The 20,334-nt window shown below is 52.6% G+C and overlaps 1 protein-coding gene across 3 annotated transcripts in view; it reads left to right on the top strand.

Moving 5' to 3' along the window:
• The window catches only part of Gnao1 (G protein subunit alpha o1), a 158,876-nt gene that overhangs the window by 136,000 nt on the left and 2,542 nt on the right, over positions 1–20,334 (top strand). For 2 of the 3 annotated variants that reach the window (XM_060392210.1, XM_060392209.1), the window contains exons 5-7: positions 3,487–3,615; positions 4,305–4,434; positions 17,042–17,195. In XM_060392210.1, the coding sequence (XP_060248193.1) occupies positions 3,487–3,615; positions 4,305–4,434; positions 17,042–17,195 (413 nt within the window). Of the gene's footprint in view, positions 1–3,486; positions 3,616–4,304; positions 4,435–8,050; positions 8,205–10,103; positions 14,017–17,041; positions 17,196–20,334 lie in introns of those variants that run through there. The other variant, XM_060392211.1, reaches the window with a different exon arrangement.

Here is a 20,334-nt window from a genome sequence, read left to right as displayed (position 1 = left end):
CAAACTCACCATGTAGCTGATGATGAGCTTGAACTCTTGGTCCTCCTAATTCTGCTGGTGTCACCACCACTGCCAGCTTTCTTCTGGCTTTAAAATACAAAGTAAAAAATAAGTAGTCCTCGGTCAAGAAATAGAATAAGTAAACAAGCATACCTTTCAGTATTGTGCTGTAACTAGATAATGAGGAAGAAAAGAGGAAGGATGGGGCAGAGATGAAGAGAAATGAAAAGTTGTAAAAGCCACAGCCTCACCCTTCCTATGACACCAGGTGACCACAGGCTGAAAGTTGCCCCCCTCTCCCACATGCGTGGCTCTAGAGTCCTGGAATGGAACGCAACACTGGGGTTATATCTTGACATTAAAGACTGTCCCTAGTTTTTGTAGTCTTGTATTCAAGCTTTCAAGAAGGGTTTGCAGTGATCTGCTGCAGGCTTTACCCACCATCCAAGGATATGTGTGCACTGGCCTCATGTGACTCACATTGTCGCTGTGCTTCAGTGTGGGACCTGATTCTGGAGGCATTTGTTGTGGTCAGCACTAGAGGGTGCTGCTCCTGGCACCCAAAGGCCAAGGACAATGCTAGACATCCTACACTAGATAGGACAGCCCTAAAACACATAGCCAACTGGTCCACCACATCCATAGTTCTGAGATTAATAAGCTATGATCTCTGGACAAGATGATAGACACCAGCTCAGGAGATGGAGGCAGGAGGGTGGCAAGTTTGAGGCTAGTCTGGGATATATAGTGAGCCCCTGACTTAAAATAAAAAAAAAATTTTAAAACTACAGTCTATATTATACTAGTTTGGCCAGCTGGACCCAACAAAACACTACTCATTAATGACATGTGGGTATTTCATTGGCTATGATAGCAGATAACAAATCAGATACCAGCGTAAGGCCAAGAAACTCTTCCCATTTCTCACACCTGCATGGGATTGTACATAGGCAGATGCCTATGGTAGATTGTAGCCCCAAGCAGGTAGTGGCCACCCAGGCCACCAAGCCCTATGAGCTCTCAGGGACACCTTGGTTAGCAAAGATCCAAACTCCCTTTGTACACTCAGATCACAGGCCTGAGAATGGCCTCCCTGAAACCAGATGGAGTACCTCTCAGTCAGCTCCCTCTGGGGCCTCCTGAGTAGCCCTGGAAGCTAGAGCTTCACTGGCCCCTGCCCCATGCTGGTCCACAGTCCAAGGCTGTCTTCTCTTCCGAGAGGACCGTCTGGGGCCCAGCAGGGCCTACTTGCCTCAGCCTGTCTTCTGGAGGTCCACCGAATGTTCCTCTCAGGTTTTACCCATTTTATTAATACTAAAGTGAATCTTTGCAAAAAGCGTCTCAACAACGGAGCAGCCCGTCAAAGCGCAGTGCCTCCCCACCTGTCACCTTCAGCCATTTCCATTTACTCCTCTGGCTCTGCCCAGGATTTCCTGACCCTGACCTTGAGATCTGACTATGGAGTTGAGCTCACCTTCTTTCTGCCCACACTCTCCTACCACCTCCAGTTTTCTTCTAGCTTCAGGATTATTTTTCATTCTTACTGTGGTCACTGTTACAACCTTAAATAAGAAATCTGAGTCAGTATCCCACGTTTACCTGGAACCTGTTTTATAGCTCAGACTGGCTTCAAACCTCCCCATCCTTCTGCCTCAGCCTCTTGAGTACTGTGATTACAGGCACATGCCACCACACCTTGCTTTCATAAATGCTATTTTTGGTCCAGAGTTATATCCTTTTAGAAGTTAAATTTCACAGATAAGGCTGTGAAATTATACATCTCCAAAAGGAGCCTATTAGCATTCTAAAGACCAAATAATTACTGTATTACCCCACCCCAACCCTGACCCTGTAGACCCCAGGTTTAGAGGGAGAGGGACCAGGTCTGTTGCTAGACTTCTGTCCTGGTCCTCACTCCTTTGGTGGGCATAACACTTCTCCACCTTACATGAGACCCACATCAATCATTAATCAAGCAAAGGCCATATAGACTTGCCTACAGGCCAATCTCGTAAAGCCATTTTCTTAATTAAGATTCCCTTTTCCCAAATACGTCTAGGTATGTGTCAAGTTGAAAAAACCAACCAGCATACTTGCTTTAGGAGGCTTTGGTGAGACTCAGCATAAAGTGAGACAAGGGGACAGCTTGTATGTTCAGAGGACATTGCCCAGCGGAGGTAGGAATAGCAAGACAAAAAGGGTTCCCCAGGCCTGGTGTCCAGCAGGGCCACGGAGAGTAGCCCGAAAGAAGAGGCCATTAATAGCTGTGGACAAGGAGAGTCAGGCACAGAGGACTGAAAGCTGAACCTTCCCTGATACACTCTGGCCTCCCAAGGAATGGAAGGTGGGGGCAGGTCTCAATATCACAGACCTGCTTTGCTGCTTCAGCTCCTTCCCCTGATCCACCTCCACTTGCCTTCCATTGAAAGGACTTGGGTAACCCTGATTCCAAAGATCTGGGCTCTAGGGAGCTCCTACCACTTCTTGGCTAGTGAATCCCCTGATCTCCACTTACAAGAACATCAAATGGGAAGAGGCACACAGACCTCTTGGTAAAAGAAGAAAGAAGTGTAGAATGGTAGATGGCTGCTCAGAGCCTCTCTAAGTACCATGGAGCACTAAGAATGAAGACTCTAGAGCTATGGGTCTTACTTGCATTCAGACTCAGTTTTTTTTTTTTTGGGGGGGGGTGTTTGGTTTGGTTTGGTTTTTGTTTGGGGGTATTTTTTGTTTTAAGACAGGGTTTCTCTGTGTAACAGAGCCCTTTCTGCCCTGGACTCGCTTTGTAGACCAGGCTGGCCTTGCACTCACAGAGATCCACCTGCCTCTGCCTCCCCTAGGATTTAAAGGCCTGCACCACCATGCCTGCCCCCGAGCCTCAGTTTTTTAATATCTAAAGCAGTACATTTGGCACAGGGAAATTAAAGATGGAATATGAATACATGTAAAGAATAGAATCTGGAACTGGAGGAATGGCTCAGTGGTTAAGAGCACTGGCTGTTCTTTCAGAGGACCCAGGTTCAATTCCCATCACCCACATGGCAGCTCACAATGTCTGTGACTCCCGTTCCAGGGGATCTGACACCCTCTTCCGGCCTCTGTGGTGCCATGCATGTGGTGCACAAACATACATGCAGACCAAATACCCATACACATAACATAAAAATAAATCAGTATATTTTTTAAAAGAATAGATCCTACCTATTGGCCATTATTACCTTTACATGAAGACATAAGGGAACTGTGCTGTGAACTTGACAGGCTCATCCCTGTGTAGCTGGGTTTGTGTGCCCAGCTCCTTTGAGTCTGAATTGAGGACCTTAGAGACGGCAAGTCTAAGACCCTCGAGTTCTCTCCTAGTTGTCCCCACATTCACTAGCTGGTCCCACAGTCAGCCTTGCAAAGGCTATGGCTGATACGGACTCTAAAGGTTGTGAGCCTAGAACAGGGCCCGGTCCATGGACTGTCGCATGTTGTCATCCCCAGCTACCTGGACAGCCTGGACCGGATTGGAGCCGCTGACTACCAGCCCACGGAGCAGGACATCCTCCGAACCAGGGTCAAAACCACCGGCATCGTAGAAACCCACTTTACATTCAAGAACCTCCACTTCAGGTAAGGCCTAAGGAGATGGGGGCCTGGGGACCGAGCCTAACAGCAGGCTCTAGTGACAGGCCTAGTAATGTGACAGAGAGATGGGGGATCATCCATGCCCTGCCCCACCTCATTATCTGGACAGCCAGATAATGCCTTGCCTCAAGGATCTTTCTCATTTGATCAGACAGCTAGATAGTAGAAGAAGCCCATCTGAGTACTTGGTTTCTGCCAAGTTCAAAGGCTAAACCTAGCAGGTGGCTTGATTAAGGGCCCCCTAGAAGGGAACATGGTGGGTAAGCAAAAAAAAAAAAAAAGTTTTCCCCAGACACAGAACATACATAGGACCTAGGGTCTCTGAAACCTTCAGAACAAGGGCCTGGACTATGCTGCTAGGTTTCTAGGGCCCTACTGGAGGATTTTGGCCACCCCCAAGAGTAACCTTTACGTGCTGAGTAAGGCCTAGTGACCCCTGTGCTGTCTTCCAGGTGTGGTTTCTTGATGCCAAGGGAAACTAGAAGAGAGGCCAAGAGGCGAGGCAGGTCTTTGAGTCACCCTTCTTGCGCACACAGTTCAGTCCTGGGACAGGTCTCAGGGGTAATGAGAGCTGCAGTGGTTCATCTATCAGTCTGTTGGTGCCCAGTGCTCAGCACTCTCCCCACCAGATCACAGGCATCCCCACCCTCACAGCCTTCCCCAACTTCTTCCAGGCTGTTCGACGTTGGGGGCCAGCGATCTGAACGCAAAAAGTGGATCCACTGCTTCGAGGATGTCACGGCCATCATCTTCTGTGTCGCACTCAGCGGCTATGACCAGGTGCTCCACGAGGACGAAACCACGGTGAGTGAGCTGAAGTGAAAGATGGCCATAGAACAAGCCAACATTTGGAGGCCTGGACCTCACAGACAGGCTATGCTAGGCGCCCTCACTCGTTCTGTGTTGCCAAGGCAAATGCCAAGTGAGGCCAGTGCAACAGCAGCAGCTGGAGGCCTGCTGGTGCGGTTTGTGTACAAACTCACTGCAAATAACCTATCTGAGTTGGGGTCTTGGCCAGTAAGCACCTCGTTAGTGAACAATGGAGTCACAGGCTTTCAGACCAGGAAAAAAAAAAAAAATGAAGCAAATCCTACAAAGCCAGACTGCAGCTAAGTAAGAACATATGCACAACAGAAAAGGCAGCTTTAGCTTGTTCTACCCTTCTTGGGGTGCTGGCCATCTGGAGAGGTGTGGGGCTGCCTGGCCAAGAAGGGCACCAGGAAAGAAGCGTACTGGTGAGTGTCAAGAGCGGCATTGAGCTTTCTATGTCAGACTCAGCCTCTGAGACCTGCCACCTGGCTTGAGAGGGGCCCTCGCCTGTCTTCCCCTGGCCTCAGCCTGGTTCTGATGCCCACTGGTATACTGCTAAATTCAGGCAGCACTCTTTCTGCCTGGATTTCTTGATCTGAAAAGGAGGATGGTAATATCACTAGCCTTATCTAAGGACGGGTCATGGAAACGTTTCTGGCTTAGCAGTGCCCAGCCAGTGGCTATATTATTACTAGTGACTGCCCTGAGCCAAGTACATCCAACTGAGGTTTTCTCACTTGGAGTTTCATGGGCCTGCTCATAAAGCCTGGAAAGGGACCGAGGCCCCAAGCATGTCCTACTGGGTCATGGGAGACAAACTTGCGTCTGAAAGTGGGGCTCATGACTGTGGGCTCACATTTTGGCATCTGTCCTCCTATCTGGAATATAGTTAGACCCTTCACCCTGAGCCCTTGGGATCAGTGTCAAGGGTCACTAGGGGGGGCTTGTGGTCTTGCTGGCCTTGAACAAGGTCTGTCTTCCTTGTGAGACTGATTTGTTTACAAGTCCCAGTCCAGTCACTGCTGGTGTCTAGGGAGGGTGTGGGTGAAGTCTGGGATCTGTGCTGTGAGGGTACAGTGCTGATAGAGGGGGACCCGCCGTCCTGAGTGGTTCACACAGAGTGACGGGGCTTCCGGCCGAGCTGCCGGTAGGAGGGTGTCTTTCAGCGTGTGCTGGCTGGGTGTCAACACCGTCGCTCTCAGTGTCTGTGGCAAGCAGTGCTCTAGTCCCAAGCCCCAGGGTGGGGAGGGGAAAACATGCCTTCAACTGCTCTTGAACCCCAGATTCTGACTACTCGAAACCCAGGACGTTGTCCTGTTAGTGCGTCCATGCAAATGACTGACCCAGTACCCTCCTCATCACTGTGGGTTGCCTCTGTGGTACTAGAGCCTTGTGCCCTCACCCTTTGGTCTATCTTTTCTCCTGGCCACATCTGGAAGTAGATGCTCCATCTAGCATCGAATTGAAAAAAGTCAAGGACCTGGAGGCAGGATGTTGGGAGACCCTTCACACTAGAGAATGGCCTTTCATTTGAACATGCCCTGCTAGAGCCAAGGCCTGGGACCATCAACTGTGACGCCAAACCATCTGTAATCCCCAGGGAGCAGAGTAGACCTAAGGGGATGTCCAGTGGGCAACAAGCCCCGTAGCCTCAGGTCTCCAGGTTGGGGGTGGCTACCCCTCCCTCCCTCCCCCGTGAGCTCCTCACTGGCCTTATGCTACACAGCACCCAGGCCCTGAAGCTCTCTCCCTCCAGTGTTCTTCCTAACCTTCCTGCTTTCTCAGCCCTTCCCCTACCTCCAGCTCATTCTCCACTTTTCTTGCTTTCCTCCACAAGGGCTGGAGGCAAGAACCTTGGAGAAGGAAAAGCATGTGGCCCAAAGGCTGGCCACTCAACAGCCAGGAAAGCACACCAAGCCTTCAGGGAATAAGGGTTGCCTTCCAGCTTGCCAGTAGCCCACAGCAGTGGTTCCTGATTATAGCAGCAGTGAAACAAAACTATTGCTGTGGAACTAGCAGTTGTTACTTGGGGGGGGGGGGAAGAGACATGAGTGTGAACTGGACAGCTTGAAATTCAGATCTAATTCAAGGCCTGGCATCACTCCTGCCAGCTGTGTGATGGTATATAATCGCTACATCTTCCTCAGGCATGTGCTGTGGGGTGATGGTAAAACAGCCTTATGGGCTAAGAGCTGTATGCACAGACACCTGTATAAGGGGTAGTTCTACTCCTCTGTCCAGATGATGTAGCCAGGGGACATGGTAGAGTATGGATGCTCTTCCCTAGAGAGGCAAGATGTAGGCACCACTCGCCCCCAGCACTGCACTTCCCTCCCTGGCCTGGGGGGAAGTTGGGGCTGCAGAGCCAAAGATGCCTGGAGGCAGCTCCTGGAGCTAGGCCAGGAAGGCCCTGCGGCTAGTGGCTGCCCAACACCGGACCAGCCACCCTGCCCGCTGCACCCTGGGATCCCACGGGCTCATCTTGTCCTCGTACCTGCTCTCAGCGCTACCCAGCCAGGCCACAGGCTGCCACAACTTCTCCACCACTACTGCCACCAGCGCCGGCAGGGCCTTTTCTTACCAAAACAAGGCCAAAACCATGGGCAGATTCTGAGAGAACTTCCAAGCCCGGCAGGTATGAAGCATCTCCCTCTGATCAAACATGAGCTAAGAGTTGAAAGCAGCAGGTTCTCAGGGCCCCGCTGGGTGACTTTGCTGTGAATGCCAGCCCCAGGCCTATGCTCCATGCTGGCCTCTGAGCTGAGGCCATCCTCCCCCACACAGCCTTCCATCCCAGCCACACAGTATCCATCACAGGGCAGCTAAGGCCTATAAAGGTGCCTTGCACAGCTGCCCTGGACTTCCCGGGTCTGAGACTGATTGGATCAATTTTTCAGGGCTTCTCTTTTTCTTTCTTTCTGTTGGGTTTTTAGATTCCTTTTGGTTAATCTGTTTTGCTGAGTTTCTTCTTGGGGTTCTCCTGACCCCTCTTCTGAGAAACCAGCCCCAACTCCCAGCTTTCCCAGAGAGAGCTTCCCTCAGTCCAGCCACAGCCCAGTCAACCAACAAAGTCACCCAACCTACCAAGGCCACAGCAACATCACCCCCGAGACGCTGTCCCCCTGGTATCTGCTTCCAACTCAGGATTAATTCGAGGACCCCAGTCCTCGGTTAATGTTATTCAACTGAATGTGTGCACCCTCCTGACCTCGCTGGCAAAAACGAATGAGGCCCTGGTAGCGAAGTCTGCATGAGCCACGGTTTCGTGGAGACATGTTGGATGGTGGTTGCACCCCTGTCCTCTACGTGCATGGTGCGTGTCCTCTCCAGGGACTGCAGCCTCTGCAGCGACCTCACTGCCCTGCCCAGGCCAGCTCTCTCTGAAAGGGACAGCACTCCTGACCCACCCCAGCTCCAACCAGACCTGCCTGTATGTGGAATGAAGCAGGGACATGTCCTGTTTGTCCATGTGGGCCCTCTGTCTCTGTCCCCAGTAATGCATTAGGAGCATTGGTGGCCCATCCCTCTGCTTGTCTCGCTGTGTCGTAGCCACAGTAGGTCAGGGTGCTGGGTACATCCAGCCCTTACCTTCATCTCCACTCTGTTGCAGAACCGCATGCATGAATCCCTGAAGCTTTTTGACAGCATCTGCAACAACAAGTGGTTCACAGACACATCCATCATCCTGTTTCTCAACAAGAAGGACATATTTGAGGAGAAGATCAAGAAGTCCCCACTGACCATCTGCTTTCCTGAATACACAGGTAGAGAGAGCCCTCCTCATCCCACACAGCCCCTTACGGCCAAGGCAGCCAAACAAACAGGTGGCTTTATTGTGCTTGAGTATACCCAGATCATCCTGCAAAATCCACCCCCAAAGACTTGTACTAGAGGTAGCTATGGAAAGAAGCCCTGGGCAGCTAGGGCCTGGACCCCTGCCCTAGGGACTGCAGTGGGAGCCCCCAAAGCCAAAGGGACAACAAACGTGGTCTTGGAGTAAGGTAGTCTAGCAGGGTTTGTCCCTACTTAGCCCCCGGAGAGCGGCCTAAGCAGGTCATAGCCTTTCCAGGCTGGTTTCCATGAGATAGGGGCTGTCACTGTGGCTATCTCTCCCAATCCCTGTAGATTTACTGTAAGGGTGAAAGATGCTTATGACGATGCAAAGCATGGCAGTCACTACAAATCTGTGATCGCTACAAAATTCTTGTCACTGCCATGATCACAGCCATTCTAACAATCTCCCATGCAAGCCCATTGGCTGGGACAGAGTCTGGCAAGGCGCAGGGCCTTGCCCACATTGCAGAAAGAGCAGGGACAAGAGGCCAACTGTCTGTGATACGATGGTCTGAGCTGGACATCGAGAAAGGCCTGACAAGGGCCCCTGAGGACCGGCAGCCCAGTCAGGTGGGCTGTAGTAAGCCTGGGGCAAGCCAGTCCTTGTTAGCTGTTCTCAGTTGGCCAGGTCCAGGAGGATACAGAGCAGAAAACACAGATCCTGACAGCATGGGGCTGTGCATCATGTCCTGATGTCAGGCAAGCAGCACAGCCCTCTGCATTCCACCCTTCCTGAACTCATTTCTCAAAAACAGTAGGCAAGGACCCCAAGAGCATTCATTCAGCTGAGGAGAACAGGGCTCAGCATCTGTCATCAACCAGCCAGATTCTTCTCCAGCCTTAAGATGGCCTGTGAGATGCCCTTGTGGTCATCAAGATCAGTTTGGAGCTGAGTCAATACAGGAGGGGAGCCTAACTGAGCAGAGACTAGCCTTACTTCCAGCCCTGATTTAGCAAACAGCATGGTCTGTTAGATGCTCAAAGCCAGCCTTGTGGCCTACACGAATATGCCTCAGGTGGCTGGGATGACTCCTTCAGATTTGCCACCTGAGCTATGCACCGTAGCTCAAACCTCAGTCCTCTTCCTGATCCTCCCTTACCAAGCAGTCCCAGCCTTGTCTATGCTAGCCATAGATTCTGAGAAGCTGGAGCAGTGACAGGAGGCCTTCCGTGCAAAGTCGAAGTCCTAGCCTTCCGTTCTTCCTCCAAGCCGGAGCTTTCTCTCAAACACCCTCTCCCTGGACTTACCAGAGGACCAGATCAGTGTGGGGAATCTTGGAAGAACATGAGCAAGTCGGTTCTCAGTTATCCTAAAGGAACAAAGGAAACTGTCAAGGAGAAGGGGAAGGAGCCCACAGTAGCTCACAGCCAGGTAGAATGCATGGTGTCAGGCAGGCCCTTGCCCTCTCTGAAGTCTCACAAGCACACAGGGAGGCAGTCACTGATTAAAAGCCTTGCTTCCATCCCCTACCTACAGCTTGTGGCAAGACAGAATTTGCATCTGGAGTCAGTAGGCATTGGAGGAAGAAAGCAACTTCTCCGGCAGGCCTCATCCTCAGACAGTCCCTATGATAGCAAGTTCCATTGCTTCCTTAGGTGATCTCTACACCAGGTTTTGACCACCAGCTGCAAGCAGGAGCCACTGTTGCTGGAGCTGAGCCCTTCGGCTTCTCGCTCCATATTTCTTTGCCTTCTAGTGGTCCTGAGGAGAGTTTTGGCACCTGTTCCATGGCCACTGGCCTAAATGACACAATGGCCAGCCCAGGGGTTGGGTGCTGACTGGCTCTGGGGTATCTCCCCTCACTGACCCCTGCTGTTTCATCTTACAGGCCCCAGTGCCTTCACAGAAGCCGTGGCTCACATCCAAGGGCAGTATGAGAGTAAGAATAAGTCAGCTCACAAGGAGATCTACACCCATGTCACCTGTGCCACGGATACCAACAACATCCAATTTGTCTTTGATGCCGTGACGGACGTCATCATCGCCAAAAACCTGCGGGGCTGTGGACTCTACTGAGCCCTGGCCTCCTGCCCAGCCCGCTACGCACTTCTCCCCTGGACCCAGAGTTCTGCCACCACTCAGATATCCTGTTCACTGAAGAAATACCCGAAGGCTGGCCTGGGTGGGGAGGAGGAGGAGCATCTTTTGAGCATCCCCACCCTACCCCACTTCAGCTGCATGACACACAGGAACAGGGTTGGGCAGAGGAGTGGGGCACCACGTGCCACAAGGCCAGAGAGGGCTGCATACCACCTGGGTGCTGCTCACTGGTCGGCTGTGTCTTTTACTCAGAGGCTGAGTGGGCAACACTGCCATCTGGCTCGGGGTGGGCATGTCCTGTTCTCTGTGCCTCCTTCGCCAAGTCCTGGTGTCTCTTCTTCACCTGGGGTGACAGGGTGGCTGGCAGGATGCCCCTGTGGCAGGTGCTGGCTGATTAGGAGATAGCTGATGCCATCTCTCAGCTTTCCTTAGGGTCTGTTTGGTAGAGGGCAGTTCCGTCGCCAAAAGCCAACATGGAATCAGACCGCTTTGGGGGTGCAAAGACTCAGACCTTGGGGTTCCCTCCTCCTTCACCTTGGATCTTAGTCCTTCTCTGGTCATCTTCCCTTGCCCTTGAACTCCCCAGGATACTCAGCCCTGACTCCCATGGGCCTGGGAATATTCCTTAAGACTGGCTGACTGCAAAGGTGGGTTTGTGGGGGAACAAGACCTGTGCCATAGAAGTTAGGGTGGGAGGGAAAGCTGAGGGGGCAGACATCTCTTTCCTGCATTAGGCTGCTTGTAAGCCCTGAGAGAGCCATCTGCTGGCTGTACGGCTCAGCTAGCCTGGGTGTGAGTGAATAGATAAGCTTTCCTTCAGGTCACAGCCAGAGCAGGCAGTGACCTGGAGATTATTTAGGCAGAAGCACAGGGGACTTATGAGCTAGGCCCTGAAGTCAATGCCCTGCTTTGCTCCACCTTGGTCAGGAAGTCAGGAACCCCTTAGTAGATTCCTGGTCTCAGGGCAGAGGGCAAGCAATGAGGCAGCACCCTGAAGTATGAGTTCAGGAGGAGCATAAACCAGCTCAGACATATACCCAGTGAGGAAAGGGTCCTAGGAGCCCAGGGAGGGGCTTTGCTTCAGAGATTCCTAAGCAGAAAGGGTTGGCATGGCTTTTGGCAACTCTAGCCTCTGCTGACTTGGGATAGTCAGAATATTTCCCTGCCATTCCTAGACATCTACAATTGGCTGGTACCACAGCAAATGGTTATGCAGACTGTGCACTCATCTAGCAGGCTGAACCTAAGGATCCAGATGTGTCCCGGGGGCAGTTGGGAAAGGCCTACACCTAGAAGGGTCTCTGCCTTCCTCAAGCCCTGTATTTCCCAGCCTCCACTGCGAACACTTCTCCATCTCAGGCCAACAGCTCTGGGCTTGCTGGTTCCAACAAGAACAGAACTCTGGGCCATCTAGGGAGACATGGGGACCTTCCCCAGTGCCAAATGCTTGTAGGGGTGATCCTCAGGGACTCACCCCAGTCTGGCTACCTTGCCACTTCTGCACACATCTGCTTCCATTGTGTACACCCCTCATTTTGTTTTAGAACTTTGTGCCATGTACTGGGAGGTAGCAGAGAACAGGCTCCTAGAGACCATGGTCCCGGTGACCTGCTGTGGTAGCTAAGGCCAATTAAACCATTTCTCAGTATCACTCCAAGTTAAAAGTTACCTGTAGTCAAGGGATGTTGGCCAAGCCCCATCTTTTAAGACCATCTCCAGGGAGGCAGAAGTCACCATCCCTGTCACCTCGCAGCTCCCAGTCCCCAGGCAGCCCCTTCAGATCACTGCAGCACAATAGCCAGAACCTTCGGCTAGAACCAGGGCCTGTGCCTAGACTCCTCACTCCCGTCCCCAGGACTACCTTCTGTCTGACCTGCTGTGCTCAGCCTAGTGTGTTGCGCAGCTCTCAGCCCTCCCACTCTGGCCCTCCGAGGTGGGGAGGTCTCAGGCTGTCTACTGTAAGTCCTCAAGAACATGATCGATAGGGAATACTGTCCTGCTTGCCATGTGTGTCATCACTACCATGGCTACCATGGCGGGGGGTGGGGTGGACAAATGTGTGTGACAGATTAGTCTTGGCTCCGTCGTGGCCTTGGGTCTGGGGAGAAGTGGTGTAAGTGACCAGATCAGAGGAATGTCGTGGCCGTGTCCCCAGAGGGACCATGCTACAATTTCTGAATGGTCTAACTCAGCAGGCCGGAAGCCAGTTTCCAGAAAGAGTGCCTTTACCACATTCATGGAACTGTGCCTGTTGCCTAGTGCCTATGGGCAAATCCTGTGCCCTGTGCCTATGGCCATCCCACGAATCTTTCCTTTACATATAGGTAGAGCCCCCCCCCCCAAGCCTCTGTTCTGAACTTTGGAGGGTGCTGTTGAACTCTGGTTTGGGGATGGGGATGGAATCCTCCCAATCTGAACCACTCACCAGTAATTCTGACCTTTAGCCTCATACTATCCATTGTGTGGAGCCCCCTAGATCCTGGTGCCCTGTCCCTTTGTATCCTCTTGCGCCATGCAGAAGACCTCCATTATCCCAGCCTCCCAGCAAAGGCCCACATCCTACTGTTGGGAGAAGGAGGCAGCTGGCCTGTGTAGACTGCACTGGATACCACAGAGTGTCCTCCTTAACCCCATGACCTGGCTATCCAGAGGGTCTCCACAGGAAAAGTTGACAGGGCTTCATCCCAGCCCTTTCCCTCTGCAGAAAGTTCTGCTGCAAGAGATGCACCCAGGGTTCCCATGTCCTACATGCTACAGGATAGGCTTCACTCTCCTCCTGACCCCTCCCCTTCTCCATGACCCAGCCTCTTGACAAGGAGATCTGCCACACCCAGGAGAGACTCATGAACCCTCCAGATCTTCCCTCTTGACCCAGTAGTCGCCCACCACCCTCTTCTGAAGATTCTGGGGGCACAGAGCATCTTCTAGCTGCCACTGCTTTTTTTCCTGGGACCCCTGGTAAGCTCCAGGTACAGCCCCACGGCTCTCAGGAACCCCATCCTGAGGCTCCATCTCCTCTGGAACCAGAGATTCAAGCTGGGCTACTGGAGGTAAGCACCTTCCAGGCTGTCAATCCTGTCAGGCAACCAGAAGCTAGAGGAAGTCCCAGCATCCCAAAGAACAGAGCTGGGGTAAGCAGGCCTCTCCCACCCACACCCCTCAGTAAGGAGAGCCTTGTACACATCTGCTTAGAGAGTGAGGCTTGGGCTTACAGACACTCCCCCATGCCAGATGGCCATGTCAAGGAGGGAACAGGTAGAAGAAACCTAGAAATAATGGCCCATATTCAAAGTCATGGGCCCTCTATTCACAATAGGGTACCCTATGATGGGCAGCTTTCTTCTCTTCTCCAGGCACAAAGGTCACCAGCAGAAACAGTACCCTCCCAGGCAGCCCTCTGGCCCTACTCTCCCCTCCTGTCCCCTCCTTAGCCTCCTGCACCAGCCACAGCTGCCTGCCCAGCATGGGGGGGCAGCCCCCCATTTTCTGCTCTTCTCCCTGACTTCTGACTTGACCCCTGTGGCCTATGCGAACCCTCCAGTCCCAGGCCAAAGGCCGAGCACCCCATGTTCCTCTTAGCAGAGCCTTCTTAGGTAAAGCGGCCCCACCTCTTCACCCATTGCCATCACCTACCCTCATTAACTGTAATTTTGTAAGAAGAGTGACTTGCTGGTTTAATAAATACCTAGTTATTGTAATAATTTATTGGCTGCCATAATGTATTTATTAGTCACCCACAATTAATAAAAAGTGCCAGCTCTTTCTAGCATGAGTGTGATGTATTGTGTCAGTGCCGAAGAGCTCCTGCCAGATAAACCCACGTGACAGGTTCTCCTAGTCTCTCCAGTCTCAGGACTGTGGGCAGCCTAGCAGAGTAGGCATAGCACTGCTGGGGGCTGGGTTTGGGCCCCTGACCACCCTGCTTACTCCAGGCTTCCCGGGGCAGAAGGCAGAACTGTCTTGTGCTAAGCTGCTGCCCAGGCCTAGTGAGTGCCCTAGCACCCAACCACCTGGTGTCTCAAGATACCCTGGAGCCACGGCATGTGCTCTGGTGCTGGGGGCTGGGGGCTGGTCACCGTGACAAGGTCTCCTGCTGATCTCAGCTCTGCTGCCACCTGGGCAGGCTGGGGACTGGGAAGAAACGGGCCTGGGGAAGGTTGCAGTGGCTCCGTGTGAAGGCGATGGCGACAGGTGGTTGTTGGCCATCTGTGCCCCCTGACTTCTTTATTTTCAAATGGTGATGTCTGGCATGAATATACCTGGCGTACGTTTCCTCCTCTGAGTATAAGCTTCGGGCTCTGGGCGTGTTGGTAATGAGCTCCTGAGGGGGGTGGCTGTTAGGCTGAGTGTGGAAAGGCTCTCGGTACCGGCGCTCCCCATCCGGCAGCTCCGCCTTCTCCCTGCCATCTCAGAGTCCTTTCCAGGCCTGCTGCATGCCCCGTTCCTGCAGAGCAGGTCTGTACATCCTCTGGCCCCAGAACCTCTGCTAATCTGTGCGGCTCCCAGGGCCTCAGAGCTTGTTCATGCCTGTGCTCATTGAGCCACTGGACTAGGAGTGGACCACAGGGTTGGGGTAAGGGCTGTGGTGGGCTGAGACTCAGCAGGCCCCGGGATCCAGGAGCCTTGGTGAACTGCTCTTGACTCCCCCAAACCTAAGCTGTAGGGACCCTTACGGGTCCTTCAGCCCTGTCCATAGCAAATGGTCCCTGACCTTGGCTTGGACAACACCGGTGACCCCTCTGTGATTTTCTTCTGGTCCTCAGAGTCCCCAGTGTCTGCACTGTGCCTTACCACCATCTGTAGACTCAGCAGCTCTTGGGACACAGTGCGGTGGAGTTGAGAATTTGCTTCTGGCTGAGGTTTTTGCACCCACAGCTGAAGGACATGGCGCCCTTTTGGGATGGAATGCCTTTCCCTGTCAGATCCTTGGGGTCTCAGCTTCCCTACCAGACACACACTGGTTGCCAGTGTCACAGCGCTGGACCCTGAACATGGGTCCACATGCGCTACCTCCCTGAATAGATTCCACCAAGAAAGCACAGGCAAGTGAGACCTGTGCAAAGGACAAGGAGGTTTTATTGGAGAATATGAATGAAGGTTACTGGATTTGCCTAGAATCAACGGCCAGTGATTCACAAGACACAAGGGGCGCTCCATTTTCTTCTATAGTCCAGGAGATGAGAAAAGCAGCTAAGAACTTGGGCTGTGCACCCCACATTACCATCAGCTCCAAGAACAGGGCTCACGGGCTGGGAGAAACTGCTATGGAAGGCAGGGCTGGCCCTAGGGTGTGGAGTCAGCCATGGCGCTGATTACTTTTTGAAAGGCCCGGATATCCACACTGACTGGAAAAAAAAACAAAAAAACAAAACAAAACAAAACAAAACAAAAAAACCAGCCCAAGAAGTTCTGGAGCTCCGGGCCCAGCGTGCATCTCGGCTTTGGGCTTTTTGTTTTCTTACAAAGCAGGGGACGGAAGCCAGAGCTCCCAGCCTGCTAGGCAAGCACTCCAACTGAGCCACACTCACCCCCCCAGGAACATTCCGTGTTCTTCAGTTACAACTGTGTTGCCGTGTTGTCTCCTACGGGCTGGCAGGGCTAAATGACATTTGGCAGGTAGAATGCTGGTGCAAAGTGGGTCCCAAGGACCAGGAGTGGTCACCTTACAATCTTCCCTATCCTCCTGCTCAGACTGGAAGGCAGAGTGGCCAGTAGGCCAGCACTTAACCCAGCTCCTGCTCTCCGTCTTCGGTCCATGAGCTTCAGCAACGTCCACCAACAGCCACACTCATTCTGTCCCCCTTCCTTTACTTGCCAGGGGGATCTAGCAGATTGCTCAGAGCTTGGGACCAGACCCGGGTGGTGAGACTCCCAGAGCTAGAACAGACTATGTGGGACAATAGGAGAGGCTGTCTCTTCCCACTTCTCTGTGGGAAGAGAAAGGTTCACTGGCAGAGCAACAGTCTCTCCTGTACAGCAAGAAATAGGTAAATGTGCTTGGCTTCCTAAAGTAAAATAATTGACCCTTGCCTAGGGCGAAAGGCCATCCTAAAACTCAAGCTTTGTTTTGGGTGCTCATCACATTCAGCCATTTACTAGACAAGTTTTTGGATATAAGGTAATAATTCATACCTGCCATGTTAAGAGCTCGCAGGGCTGGTTGTGGCTGGTTAATCCCAACATGGGGAGGTATACCCTGCCCCCATCCCTGGAAATGACCCTCTGCCCTCCTTGGATGACTACCCTCAAGGGTGCTAGTAGCAGTCACACCTTCCTGGCGTGTACCCTCCCACCTGTCCCCCCGTGAGGGAGCCCGACTGGGCTGAGGGAGAAGGACCCAGACGAAAAGAAAAGCTCAGCTCCCTTGCTCCAGCTTAGCGCCATGCCCACACCCTTTCTAGAGAGGTTGTCACATGGCCAGGGGCTCTGCCATTCAGATTCTGGGTACCCTAACCTCAGCTCACCCAGAGAGCCAGAGCTGGCTCCCAGGCCAGTCTCCCAGTTGGCCCAAAATGGCGGGTACTTGGCATGCTAGCATCGGATTCACAGTGATGCGTTCCCAACTGTAGGCTTTATACATTGACCTTGTGGAGGAGCCTGGGGTTCATGGCCTCCTGGGTGCTGAAGCGCACAGTCTCTCTTTACACCTAATTCTCTTCTTCTCTTCCCTGTCTCTGTGTGTGTCTCTCTCTGTCTCGCTCTCTCTCCTCCCCACCGGGGCTGCAGAACCGCATGCACGAGTCTCTCATGCTCTTCGACTCCATCTGTAACAACAAGTTTTTCATCGATACCTCCATCATTCTCTTCCTCAACAAGAAAGACCTCTTTGGCGAGAAGATTAAGAAGTCACCCTTGACCATCTGCTTTCCTGAATACCCAGGTGGGTGTTATCAGGGCCCTGTGCAGGAGAAAGCTCCATTCCTGCCAGTCTTGGTGGTGGACCTGGGTCCTCCAGGGACAGTTGCTAGGCAGCACTGAGCAGGCCAGACAGAGAGCAAGGGGCCACTGCAGGCGCTTGTCAGTATACTGGAGACCTGAGCAACTGTGGACATGTCCCTGAGTAGGCAATGGCCTTCCCTAAGCCATAAGGTGTAATGGCAAACAATTTAGGAGTGACTGATTCAGGGATCAAAGCAGGGACAGGACCACTGCCATTTCTTTGCTTTCTCCTGAGGTCTTGGGACTTAGTAGGAAAAGCTTCCAAATTCTCACGCGATGCCTCTCCCCACGGTGGCCCAGCACAGCCACCTTCCCATGAGAGGAAAAGGCGGAGCGGTGGCCTGCCAGTATGGCTCAGGCACCTGGCTCTGCCACCAGGTGTTCTGAGCATGCCACACCTTCCTCCATCATGCCAGCTCTTCTCTCACCCAAGCACATGAAAGCTGCCTTCTCAATCCCCTCCCACCTCCCACCCCCGGAACAAACCACTCCATGTATTGCAAGCTTCTTCCGCCCCTGCCTGCCTTTATTCTGCCTTTGCTGAGCCTTTTTTCCCTTTGTGGTTCTTCTGTATGGTGGTGGTGGGGGTAGGATCACAGAGAGCCCATCCCCTGCCCCATGCCAACAAAGCTCTTTCCAAATGGACAATGGAGGGGAAGAGCCCAGCCCAGCCCGCTAGAGACAGGACAGTTTTAGGGTTCCCTTGGAGCAGAATCATGCTGAGAACAAGACCAATGCCCTGCAATGGCAGAGGGTGTACCTCGTACTCCAAGAATGGGCACGTGTTGCATGGACCCGGAACTCACTGACACAGCCCAGGAGTTGGCCTGTGGTACTGGTACCACCAGGTCCTGGGGCCACACAGGTCCCCAGAACCAGCCAAAGGGCTCCTAAACTGTAGCAGTTTCCTCGCTGCCCAAAATAGCCCACCAGCTCGTACTGAGGTGCTTTGTGCTGCTTGCAAATTACAAGATACAGAGGGAGCCAGTTACTTAATCCTCTGCATCCCATTTTTATCTGGGTGCCATAGAAGACTATGATGGCACCTCAGGGTGGCTAGAGGACTGGTGAGAGAGACAGGTGTTGGCACATCTACATAACTGCTGTTCATTGCTGTCATGGTACTAGAGGCTGAGGGAGCCAAGAAGGGCCCTCTGAAGAAAGAGCAAATGTAAAAGACCCCCAAAGGCCAAGGAAGCCATCTTTTGGCAGCCACTGCTGACATCCTCAGCCTTAGCAAGAGCTTCCAAATCCCAAAGCTTTTTATAAAATTGTGGCTCCGTAAGGAGGCTTGACAGCCTCAGACTCTGTCTCAAGGTTCATTGTGAATGCCGCCCGAGTGATCAGTTCACTAGTGTGAAGTAGGTGATGGACGCCCCCAGTTCCCCAAGGGCCTGCAAAGGAAACAGGGTAATTAATAGTCACAAATGTTGTGCTACCGTGGGATATGGAGTTAGGAGGACACAGAACAAGGATGGGGAGGGTTAGGAGGTCGCTGTCTGAGAGACTGGGTGGCCCCCAGTGTTCAGGGTAGCCGTGGACTGTGTGAGAACGTCAGGCTCAGAAGAGGTGCACCATGGGGCCGTTCCTCCCCCTGGAAGTCGACCAGCTCTTCTGGGCGCATTCCATCTGGGAAGCTCCTCCACCACTCCCTGCTCTCTGGAGGCTTTGCTGCAGCTCCGCGCTGAACGTGCTTCTGCCCTGACTAGCTCCATGATGATGGGTGGAGGCGGCTAACCCTGACCCCACCGAGGGCTGCCCCACCCCTCAGCCTTCACAGTGGCTCAGCACCAGCCTGGAATGCCGGCCTAGGGCTGCTATCTTCTGTTCCAGAAGGGAAGGAAGTCCTTGCCATCCAGTGCCTCCAGTGGGCCACACCCCTGCCAACAAGCCAGTGTTCACACTCCCCAGAATACCGTTGCGCTGTTTCTGTACTAGGCCGAGGAATATGGGGCTTTCCCAAACTTTTGCTGTGGTCTATATTATATGGTATTCAACTAAAAGGTGCCTACAGGGCAGATCCACAAGGACTTGGACTGTAGCTGGTTGGAAAATTCCTCGTACCACCCAGATATGCCCTGTTATCCCCACCCAGACTGCCTGCATCAAGACACCGAAGGAATTGTTTGGGGCTACAAGGAGCCCAGTGGGTATCTCACACGATGACATCCTTTAAGCTTCTCATTGTTCCCTTGTCTTGGCTACTCACCCAAGAACTGAGACAGCCTAGTGATGCCACAGCCCACGGAGGGACCTCTCAGAAGGACATACAGATAGAGCACAGGCTGGCTTGATGCCCACCACACCTAAAGTACCACAAGGGCACCCTCTGCTGCCACTCCCTCCTAGGCTTTATTTACAAGCGTATTAGAACTGCAGGGCTGGAGCTGGAGATGTGGCTGAGAGTGCTCAGTTCCTAGCACACACCAGGAGGCTCACAGCTACCTGTAATTTCATCTCCAGTGGATCTAATGCCCTCTTCTGGCTCCTACAGGCATGTGCACTCACATGTGCGTAGACTCATACAGGCCCATATACATACACATGTCAAAATCAATCTTGAGAGTCAAATGGGCTGAGAAGATGGCCCGGTGGTTAAGAGCACCTGCTACTCTCCCAGAGAACCTACGTTTGATTTCCAGCATCTACATGGCAGCTCGCAACTGTCTGTAATGCCAGTTCCAGGGAACCCAACATCCTCTCCTGGCCTCTGCAGACAAAAGCATGCATGTGCTGCAGAAACATACATGCATGTGAACACACATACACATACAACTAAATTAAAAAAAAAAATCATGGAGGTGATTTAGCTTTCAGCTTTCCACCATGGAGAGGTACTTGATCTAGATTTGTTAATCTAGTACAAATGAGATCGTTGGTGGCCACTGCTCTTCCCTGAGCCAGCATGCGTATCCAGTACAAACGCAGTGCCTAATGGCCTGAGGAGAGAGGAGCCGGGGAAGGCCACACCTTTCGTGGGTTTTAGCTGTCTTACCCTGGAGAATGAGTGTGAAACTACTTCTGTTCCTTCTTGTCTCACACCCCGATTTGTCTCCTGACCATCTCGCCCACCCCAGCTC

The sequence above is a fragment of the Meriones unguiculatus genome, chromosome 10 (genome assembly GCF_030254825.1).
Source record: "Meriones unguiculatus strain TT.TT164.6M chromosome 10, Bangor_MerUng_6.1, whole genome shotgun sequence".
NCBI classification, from domain to species: domain Eukaryota; kingdom Metazoa; phylum Chordata; class Mammalia; order Rodentia; family Muridae; genus Meriones; species Meriones unguiculatus.
This window is presented reverse-complemented; position numbering and strand designations above follow the sequence as displayed.